Source organism: Maniola hyperantus, chromosome 16 (genome assembly GCF_902806685.2).
Source record: "Maniola hyperantus chromosome 16, iAphHyp1.2, whole genome shotgun sequence".
Taxonomy (NCBI): Eukaryota; Metazoa; Arthropoda; class Insecta; order Lepidoptera; family Nymphalidae; genus Maniola; species Maniola hyperantus.
Window position 1 is genome coordinate 231,414 of NC_048551.1, and position 11,531 is coordinate 242,944.

General features: G+C 45.0%; 1 protein-coding gene across 1 annotated transcript; it reads right to left on the bottom strand.

Annotated features, from left to right (window-relative positions):
- Window positions 1-497: 497 nt before the first annotated feature.
- LOC117989716 (histone-lysine N-methyltransferase SETD1B-like) lies at window positions 498-3,027 on the bottom strand. Its single transcript, XM_034977128.2, has one exon. It carries the CDS (start codon window positions 3,025-3,027, stop codon window positions 736-738), a length of 2,292 nt encoding a protein of 763 aa, XP_034833019.1. The 3' UTR covers window positions 498-735.
- Window positions 3,028-11,531: the final 8,504 nt, after the last annotated feature.

Below are 11,531 nucleotides of genomic sequence, written 5' to 3' on the forward strand. Positions count from 1 at the left end.
GTGCTCTTAGAAAATCTGCGCAACAGTTGTAAAGAAAATAAATAAGTAGGTACTTAACAATTCAATTTAGCATGCTCCTATTACAGCAAGCTCTTTATAATAGGTACAACCTTGGGCGATCGATTGAGCTCTACATCTATAAGTTTACAATAAACGAATGTTTTGCAATAGGCTCGTAAGTCGTAAACAAATGAACGTACCTACTACCTACCTATTAGCGCAGGAAATTCGTTTGTGGCGAGTGAATGCATTTTAGATTAGAAAGCTATTATGTCCCACCCATGAACCCATATACCTTCTACTTGCCTGCTGCGAGGGTGGTATATTCAGATGCTAGACGTCGTCTGGGAGGCAACGACCTGCGACCGCTCCGTTTTCTATTTCATCTGTGGGACCTTCACCCAGTGGCGCGGCCGCGGGTCGGCGTCGTCGCCTTGTGGAAATCGAGTGTCACGCCCCAGCGGCCGATTCCACTACAATGCGAATAATGAAACAGATTTGACGAAACGCTTTATTAGGAAACTTAAATACAATTTTTCTTAACGCTAAGTATAAAAATAACAAAGAATATACAGTTTACTTAAATAGAACATCACAGGTCGCTTTCGATTTCGATTCGATCGACGCGGGACTCGGCCGCCGGACCGCGGCTCGGCATCTCGAAAGCTTTCGAGTCCAAAGCTTTTTGTAATAAATAAGTATGATTATGGCGGGTAGTCGCGCGGGTCGCCGCGCTCAGGCCTTCTTGGGCTTCTTCCGTTTGACGGTCCGGACGAGCGGCTGGTTGTCGTCGACTTGCACGTTGTGCGCGTGCACGTAGTTGTTCTTGTAGCCGGTCTCGCGCACGCGCGCGTTGGGGCTCAGCTCGTCCGCGCGCTCCTTCTCGCCCGACCTCTCCTTCTCGCTCGATATCTCCGCGTCGGCGGAGGCTTCGCTCTCCTCCAGGCGCTCGGCCTCGCCGGACCTCTCCGCCTCCTCCGATCTCTCCGCCTCGTCCGCGCCGTCCTTGTCGTCGGCCTGTTTCTTCCCGCCCTTCTTTTTGGTTTTTATTCTCTCCGGGTCGTCTCGAAGCCTCTCGTGGTCGTCCAGGAAGTGGCCGTCCCCGTCGGGCGCCCGCTCCAGGCGGACGACGTCGGGGTCCCTGGTGGGCGGGGGGATGGTCAGGCCGCGGAAGTACTGCTCCTCCTGCGAGATGGGCAGCTTCTTGCCGTAGTAGTCGAAGTCCCCCGCGGTGTAGTGCCGGTATACCGATCGCGTCTTCCGTTTGAGTTTTCGCCTGCGCTTCCGCTTCGGCTGTTCCGTCTGATATATCGCTTCGCTGTTCTCCGACTCGGCGTCGGAGCCGCGGCGGTAGGGGCTGTACCCGTAGAACCCGTTCCCGTCGGACCCCTGGTAGTTGTACTCGTACGGCTTGTACGGCGAGTCCTCCTCGCGCTCGGGCCGCTCGGCCGACTCCGGCCGTTCCCGGTGCAACTTCCTCGGCCGCTTCTCCTTGTATATGGGAGGCACTTGGACCGTCACCGTATCGATCTGGTTGGGGTTCTTCTCGGTCGGGGGCAACACGCGCGGCTTGAGTCGTCGGCGGGGGCTCAGCGTCGTGGTCGTGAACTCTTCCTCGTCGTCGTGGAGCGCGGGCTGGGGCTGCGCCTGCGCGTCCGACGACGCCTGTATCATAGACTGGTATCTCTCGTCGCTCTGGTCACTCTGGTCCCGCGCCTGATTGGCGAGATTGCGGTCGCCGAAGTGCACGGAGCGATAGTCGAACGCGGGTGTTTTTTTCATCTTCTTTTTCTTCTGATCCCAGAACTTGTCGACGGCTGTGCCGAATTCCCGCACTTGCTTGCTGCGTTCGCTCGAGTCCAGCATGTAGTCGTAGTCGGCGTCGAGGGCGGGCTGCGTCTGCTGCGGCTGCTGCGGCGGCGGCGGCTCGGCCGGCTCGTCGTACGACAGGTAGTCGTTGTCGGCTTGGTGCTGGACCGCATTGCGCGCGTCGATCGTTTGAATCTTTTGAGTCACTCCGTTTTGTACGACGAAGGCATCCAAGTACACTCGCGGCTTGCGCGGCGGCTCGGGGGGCAGCCTGGCGGCCTGGGGCCGGATGGCGACCACGGGGTCGGCGGGGGCGTCCTGCTGTTGGAGCTCCAGCATCTGCTCCGCGGGCTGCTCCGGAGGCGCGGCCGCCGCGGCGGTCGCCGGTTTTCTATTGAAATTGAAGTCCAGGCGGAAGTCGGAGGAGATGGTTTCGAGATTGGAGTCCGCCTTGGGCGCGGCTGCGCCGCAGGGCGCTGCGGTGGTGGGGTTGGCGCGCCCGCTGCCGCACGGGGGAGGCTGCGGTTTCGGTTTCGGCCGCGGCTTGGGCTTGGGTTTCGGTTTCGAGTTCGCTCGCGGCTTCGGGCAGGGGGGCGGCGCCGGCTTGGGTTTGGGCGGAGGCGGAGGCGGCGGCGGCGCGCAGGGCTGCGGCGCGACGGCGCGGCCGCAGGGCGCAGGGTCGGCGGCGAGCGCGAGGGGGATCTGCAGCGGCGCGTCGGAGCCCTGCGGCAGCGGCGCGTCGATGCCGGGCACGGGCGCGAGCGGCGGCGGGAACACCACCTGCGGCGCCTTGCGCGCCACGTTGTAGCCCAGCACGTCGGCTAGGCCGCGGAACACGATGTCGCCGAAGGTCCGCTTCTTGCGCACGACGGGGTCGCCGAGCGTGTCATTGCCGGCGAGAGCGTCGCTCGCCTCGACGATGGTCTCGTTGGCTACCCTGACGATGGCGCTGGTCTGGTCGGCGGTGTCGGCGATGACGAACACGTCGGCGGCTCGCGCGACAGTGACGAGCAGCAGCAGCAGCGGCGTCGCGCGCGGCATGTCGCGGGCTCGGGGCGCTAGTGTCGCGCGGGTCGGCGCGCGCGCAGTTTTGTCGCGCGGCCGTTGCCCAAGCGTCACGCGTCGGCGCGCCGCCCTCCCTCCATTCCTCTTCGCTAACACGACATAATCGATCCCGAACGGACCACTCGTATCGAGCCTGAGACCTAAGAATGTCATTAATTCATTGTATGAAATAATATTATTGTTCTCAATTAACAAACTGACTGTAGAAAATTTTCTTAAGTAACCGTCAGTTTCTTGCCTAATCGTTAATCGTTTTTTCGTTATCTGTAAGTAGAAACGTGGTAGAAACCATCAACTTCAAGTACCTAGTTACTTACCTATTTCAAAGGTAAATCATAAATGGCATCTTTACAGGTCACACATCCGAATCAATAATCAATTTATTCTATTGATCTACCATAGATAGATGAATCTGTCTAGGTGATGCAATAGGTATATTTTACCATGTCATTATCATCATAATCAATCCACTGTCGGCTCACTACTAAACACCGGTCTCCTGTCCAAATGTAAAGGGTCTGGCCATAGACAACCTCGCTGGCCCAGTGCAGATTGGTAGACTTCACACACCTTTGAGAACATTTTGCAGGTTTTCTCATGATGTTTTCCTTCACCGTTAAAGCAAGTGATAATAATCGAGTTGCTTAAAACACACATTAACTCGGAAAAGTTAAATAAAGGTGCGTGTCCCGAGGAATAGGATTGAGCCACGGACTTCCAACTACTCCTAGGCCTAGTCGGGAGGCCGACGGCGACGTCTTCACCACTAGGCTATCATCGCGGATTGTATATTTTAGGTTATGAGATAAATATAAAATACTAATCCTAAATTACTGGATTGAAAATGTAGTAAAACGTGAACACTAATCCAATACACCTAGTTCCTTCTTTCACCAAAGGTTGCGTGGTAGAGATTGCTCTGAGCAATAAGGTCGCCTTTGCATACAATTGTTTTTAGTTTTTAGTATCTTTGTTTTTTATCTTGTTTATGTCATATTTTGTGTGCAATAAAGTATTTCTATCTATCTATTAGCTATCTTCGTTATAGACAAACCTGTGTGAGGCTACTCTCTACTCTATGCCTCGTTCAATTTACAATTATTTAACTTACATTATGGAACTTTCACACGTTTCCAAAGTCAACGATCACGAGCCACGGCCACAGCTGACCTCAGAGAGGCATTGATAACAATGATATGGCGAATTATCCGATTGAGTAATAATTAGTTATTTAGTGAAGCGAGGTTAGGGCACGCGCTGCGCCGCGCCCAATCAACGCTTGGTTCTGGAAAAAGATCTACGAATATACAACAGCACGTCAGAGCAAGGCTTTATACCTAAACAACAATAGCCAGTGTCATCGGCGTCTTACGTCAAGTAGATTACCTAATAGCTAAAGAACATTATTTTTCAAAAAAAATTAAAAACCCCACGAAGCTTAGGGATAACGCTAGAAGTAATAGGAAGACAAGATTCATGTTACCCAAAGTCTGTAACTACTACGGTGAAAGGTTAAGTGGATATTTGGTACCTAAAATTTACAACGGCATAGAGTGGTTAAGGGAAGAGAATAAGGTCAGTGAGGGGGTGCTTAAGAAAAAGTTAAAGGAACACTTCCTTAGGGACCCCCTTACTGTTTAATTTATTATTAATTATTTGTTTTTTTATTTTAGTTTATTTTGTTTGTTACCTCAGATTGAGGATTGATCTCTGAAGCGTTCAATTCGCTGCAGCGATCAACCCTCAATCTGAGTATAAGTTAGAATATAAGTTTACATACATAAGTACAATTTAATACGTAGATTCTAGTTATTGTTAAGGAGCGCAAGCTCGCCAACAAACTGGCTCACCAGTTTGGCGAGAAAAAAATTATGTAAATATTTGGTGTACCTACGGGGTTCTTTATCTTTTTTTTTTCCTCCTCCTAGTAGTCCTCTCCTAACCTTTTACCAAATACTACGACTACTAACTAAGGTACTAAGTTTTTTATTAAGCCCTTGATTGCACTCTCGAGTCTCGCTTGATGAGGGTAAGTAAGTGACGATGCAGTCTAGAAGAGGGAAACGAGCTGACTTGTGATGGGTTTACGTAGAGATAGAAATAAGTATTCTAGGACTATGGTAATTGGTAAGAGTCATGATCAACCCATCGCCGCGTCGCGCGTCGGCCCACTGTTAAGCACGGGTCTCCCCTCAAAATGAGAAGGCGATAGTCAACCACGCTGGACAATTGCGAATTGGCAGACGTGAAACACCTTTGAGAACATTATGGAGAACTCTCAGGCATGCAGGTTACTTCACGATGATTTCCTTCACCACTGGTAACTGATACTTAAGTGTTAAAGCAAGTGATATTTCGAAAATCTTATCTCTCTTCATCTTTACCTTTTGAAATTATGATCTATTATTGTCTTCACTTATTTTTTACTTAATCTTTACGTTTTGAAATTATGTGTGTGTCTGGAATGAACCTCAGACACTCCGAATTCAACGTAAGTCCTGTTTTATTTAACCGACATCCGAAAATAAGGTGATCGGCCCGTTTTTTAATAGCAATTACTGCAAAACGATAAAAATAAAAGATTATTTAAACAGGTAACAATTCATTGTTTTAGAATTACAAAATCAAATTAGTTACTAGCTGATCGATGTCTACAGATTCAAAGTCCTTTTATAACATCTTAATAGTTGTATCACTTACTCTGTCTCAGATTGAAAGTGCTTATCTCAAAAAATAGCACGCGTTCACACGGTTGTTGAATCCTACGATCGTATGCTTGTGTGAACTGTGAACGCGTTCACACGGTTGTTGAATCCTACGATCGATCGTATGGTTGTGTGAACTGTGAACGCGTGCATTGATTGAAAATTGAAATACTGTTGGTGTTGACTGTTGAGTGTTGTCACTTGACACAAAATCGGACTCTACGAAAATATTCCCGCTACGGAAAATCTCTTACAAGTTTGTGGGTTGATACTTCAGTTAGGTATTAAGTATAGTTACTTTCTCCTTTAGGTACAGAAGTAGGGTAGAGGGCTTCCTGTTACCGTAGAAGATTTGTCGCTAAGTCAGAGCAGAGCAGCTACAATTCAAGAAACGAATGTTTGAGTCTATAACGCCTGCCAAAAAGTTATATTTACCTCACACCTCCAAGACTTTGCGCTGATGATATTTACCTCACACCTTCAAGACTTTGCGCTGATGATATTTACCTCACACCTCCAAGACTTTGTGGTGATGATATTTACCTCACACCTCCAAGACTTTGTGGTGATGATATTTACCTCACACCTCCAAGACTTTGTGGTGATGATATTTACCTCACACCTCCAAGACTTTGTGGTGATGATATTTACCTCACACCTCCAAGACTTTGTGGTGATGATATTTACCTCACACCTTCAAGACTTTGTGGTGATGATATTTACCTCACACCTCCAAGACTTTGTGGTGATGATATTTACCTCACACTTTCAAGACTTTGTGGTGATGATATTTACCTCACACCTCCAAGACTTTGTGGTGATGATATTTACCTCACACCTTCAAGACTTTGTGGTGATGATATTTACCTCACACCTCCAAGACTTTGTGGTGATGATATTTACCTCACACCTCCAAGACTTTGTGGTGATGATATTTACCTCACACCTCCAAGACTTTGTGGTGATGATATTTACCTCACACCTCCAAGACTTTGTGGTGATGATATTTACCTCACACCTTCAAGACTTTGTGGTGATGATATTTACCTCACACCTCCAAGACTTTGCGCTGATGATATTTACCTCACACCTTCAAGACTTTGCGCTGATGATATTTACCTCACACCTCCAAGACTTTGTGGTGATGATATTTACCTCACACCTCCAAGACTTTGTGGTGATGATATTTACCTCACACCTCCAAGACTTTGTGGTGATGATATTTACCTCACACCTTCAAGACTTTGTGGTGATGATATTTACCTCACACCTCCAAGACTTTGTGGTGATGATATTTACCTCACACCTTCAAGACTTTGTGGTGATGATATTTACCTCACACCTCCAAGACTTTGTGGTGATGATATTTACCTCACACCTTCAAGACTTTGCGGTGATGATATTTACGACTCGTATTTAAACAGCAACATACAGAACGCGGCCAATAGTGATGAACATCGATATTTAGTAGGTGACAGCCGATTTTTAGAGCACTGTATGAGACCGACAAAGCGTCATATGGGTATGAGTGACAGAGACAACGCTCTACAAAGATGAAATGTCATTCCAAAGGCCGATGTTCATCACTTTCGGCCGCGTACCGCACTCTAGCATGCTCTTCAGCGCTTCTAGTCAGTCAACGTAGTTTGGTTCTCGTTGGAAGATTAATCAATCAAAGATTGGTACGTAAATCTTTGAGCCCGTGTACTAAGTAAGTAATAATAAATTGAGTTACTTAGGCACTCCTTTAGGAAACTCCTTTTCTAATGAAGCATTTCATTTTGGATACGTTTCTGAATCAACATACCTACTTAATAAGTTAATATACCTAAGTTAAGTAAAAGTTACAGAAACTGTTTCGCACATTTTTCCGTCCAGTCTTCACCTGTTTTCATTTAAAAAGTTGCGAGGAATAGAACTAATTTCCGAAATGACGTAGGTACTTGTAGTACTTGTAGTAGGTACTTGTATAATAGGAAGAGTTTTGTGTATTATCATCATCATCATCATGATCAACCTATCGCCGGCCCACTACTGAGCACTTGAGCAGGGGTCTGTTCTCAGAATAAGAATGGTTTAGGCCCTGTGTTGTGTAATTAAATCTACTCTAAACTCTACCAATTTGTTAATTGTACCTACCTGACTGCGACCTAGTGACCTAGACTGACCGAGACTGCATTTCAGTTCTCCGTATTATTTTTGGTATTGAACTACCTATTAATTAATTTATGATTCGAATAAGTACCTTCAAGATATATATGAAAATGAAAATGAAAAATGAAAATGAAAATCTTTTTTATTCGTATAAACTTTTACAAGTGCTTACGAATAGTCGGATGCATCTACCACTGGTTCGGAATGCCTTTCCTGCCGAGAAGAACCAGCAAGAAACTCGGCGGTTGCTCTTTTCAAATATTTGATATAGGTACAAGATTATACCATAGGTGCAAAATAGCCTTCATAAAGTGAGATATAGGAGTGATTATTTGAGGTTCCCACGACGGTATTGCATTACAATTTACCAGATTAACGCGAGACATTGTTTAAACTTCAATGGCCAAAGCTGCTCGATTCACATCCATGTGGGAACCTCGCCCTCGAGGCTCGAGCTCAGCACTCGGCAGTCAGCACCCGACGAATATAATCACCATAATAGGTACCTACTAATAAATACTACTTACAGGATATACTAGCACAGTTTCACGATACTAAACTGTGCCGTGGGCCGTGAGCCATGCATGATGCCCATAAATAAATAAATAAATAAATAAATAAATAAATAAAATAAAATGTTTTTATTTCGACCAACAAGGATCATATTGGTGTTAGTAATTACACGAAACTTAAACCTAATTGTTAGTAATTATTAATATTAGTGTTAGTAATTACACGAAACTTAAACCTATTTGTTAGTAAAAAATCTATAACTATTTAAATTAGGACAGGATCGATTTGCCAGCACGTGAATCATACAACAGTGATTCAAGTACTGGCAGTCGATCCTGTCAGAAAATACCTTCAGGAGGCCGTTGGGGCTGGAGCGGACTCTACGCAACAGGGATGTGCACCGCGCCCGCATAGTAGTATAACAACAGTCTACATGCGCCTCGGCGAACATCCCTGACGCGTAGCAGAATCTGGGCAGCCCCATCAGCATCCTGAATGCATTACACATCCGCCTCCTAATGTGGAGGGTGGGCGGGCCTTCGACCCCGTATTCGTGCTAAGCAATTCAATATGATGCATTAGCGGTGATGGAAAACATCCTGCATTACCAGAGTGTTCTTAATGTTCGCAAAGGTATGTGAAGTCTGCCAATCCGCACTAGGCCAGCGCGGTACACTATGACCAAAACCCTTCTCATTCAGAAAGAAGACCCGTGCTCAGTAATTAGTCGGCGACATGTTAATGATGATGATGAAATAGAGTTCTAGATACACCATGATACTCATACCAATAATTTCAAATCTTCTAATCCTCCACAACCTGGCCTGGTTGCCTGGTAGAGATCGCTTCAAAGCGATTCCACTGATTGTATGTAAAATCTATTTAGTGTTACTTTTGTTTCTAGTGGTGTACAATAAAGAATATTAAAAAAAGTCTGTCGTCAAGATTTAGTTACCTTCATGTGACATAGTTCCATTCGCAGGCCACAAAAACTAGACCCACTTTCAATACATCTAGATGTTTACAGCCTGCAAGTGGACCGGATCTGTGTGCGGCGAATTAATGTTACACTTGACGATTTCGCACACTTCAAGGTTTCTTCATTATTTTTATGTAAAACTCGTCGCCCGCGTGAATTTTTGTAGGAAGGAAATTAATAATTACCTTATTACCTTGTAAAGAAATTTTAGTTTTATTTTAATTTTAGACATTTGTAACATTATCATTTAAATTTGTATTTAATGTGACTAATTTTATCAAAACTATGTACACGTTGTTAGGTATATTATAACTCATAACATATTGCATGCTAATAGGCAGAACTTGGCTGTACCTTTTTGTTTTTGTAATAGGTATCTGCACTGTTTACCCATATTCGCAATTAAGAAATTTGAATTGAATTGAAATTTTAATTAAATCAATTAGGTGTAGGTATTATGTACTTAGTAGTAAATTGTTAACTTTTCCCTTTATTGATATTAATAAATGCTGTTAGGCAATTATAAGTACACCCAATTACCTACATACTTATATTGATTTTACATCCTGAATTTCACGTACACATTAGATATTTTAGGTGAAACCTTAATAAATTAAAGATAGGATACTTACCTAATATCGTTTGAAACGTCACTGTGTGTGCAGCTCATTGCCTACCGTAGTCCCACCTGTGGGACTACAGAAATGTGATGGTATAAAATGGTTCCAAAAAGTTGCTTCAAAAATCGGGTTGACCTCTAATTTGAAGGACCAGTCAGTTAGTCAGGTACCCCTTTTAAAAAATAGATCCAGTAAGAATTCGAATAGATTTTTGCTTGAGTCAAGCAATTTGACCGTTTACAAAGTTTGCTTGACGCGACGTTCGGACAGTGTTCGATGTTCATGAGAAAAGTGCCGTTTGCTTGATCAAGCCGCTTGACGGGCGTATAGAGCATGCATCAAGCCGCTTGACGGGCGTATAGAGCATGCATCAAGCTGCTTGACGGGCGTATAAAGCATGCATCAAGCAGCTTGATCGAGCAAAACAAATCTACGTGCTTGATGTCAAGCCGCTTGACCGTCTCGGAGCCTCTTTACATCTTTTCCACGTAATGTATGACGTGAGTCACGGAGGCTTCCACTCGCCTGCAGCCGCCGCCCACCGCACGCAGCAGCAGCATCAGCAGCAGCAGCAGCAGCTGGCTAAACAACGCGTCACTCCAGCAGAAATCGCTGTTTATGTCCTCTGTTTGCTGACTGATTCACCATCGAACTGGTCTTACGTAGGACTTACTACACACAGCTCAGTGTGATAATTAATGAATCGATTGAAGTTTGTGGTGATGACTTGATGACTCAATTTCAATAATACTGACTAGTAGGTACCCTTATTATAAATGCGAAAGTGTGTTTGTTTGTTGGTTTCTTGGTTTGTTGGTTTGTTCTTCAATCACGTCGCAACGTAGCAACGGATTGACGTGATTTTTTGCATGGGTATAGATAAAGACCTGGAGAGTGACATAGGCTACTTTTTATCCCAGAAAATCAAAGAGTTCCCACGGGATTTGGAAAAACGTATTTCCTAACCTAATTCCACACGAACGAAGTCGCGGATATCAGCTAGTATTTAAATAATTACTTATGTTGTTTCGTTGCCGATGCCCGCACCTTCGTTCGAGTGGGTTTCCCTTTTTAAAAATCCCAAAAAAATTGTTCAATTTTCCGTGATAGAGATAAGAAGTGGCCTAAGGGCTAAGTACCTATGTCTATTCTCGGGATGCAAGCTATCTCTGTTCCCGTCAAAATCAGATAAAAGCATTTGTAAAAGTTTATTTAAATAAAAATCTTTATCTTTCATAATTAAACAGAACCCACTTGTTGTTCTGATCTTATATTGTAAACATTGTAATCTTATCTCGGTTCGGCTAGTTTCTCCTGAGGCGGCAGAGGTTAGATGGCTATCGCTGTTCGCTGTGTCTAGAAACTAGTGCCCAAACCATTTAGCTTTCGTCTGACCACCTAACATGCACATCATTTAAAATAATTGAGCGCTTTAAGAAAATATCTTATGAATAAAAAATTAGTGACTCCGGATGCTGGATAGCAAGTAGGAATAGGTACGGGAGCGTGCCGCCTCCTATTTGGGAAGTCGGGTTTCGATCCCGGCTACGCTCCTCTAACTTTTCGATTTATTTTAAAACCTTACATATACTAGCTTATGCTCGCGACTTCTTCCGCGTGGAATACACAAATATCACCCCCTTAGGGATTGAATTTGCAAAGATCGTTTCTTAGACTGCTCGCAGC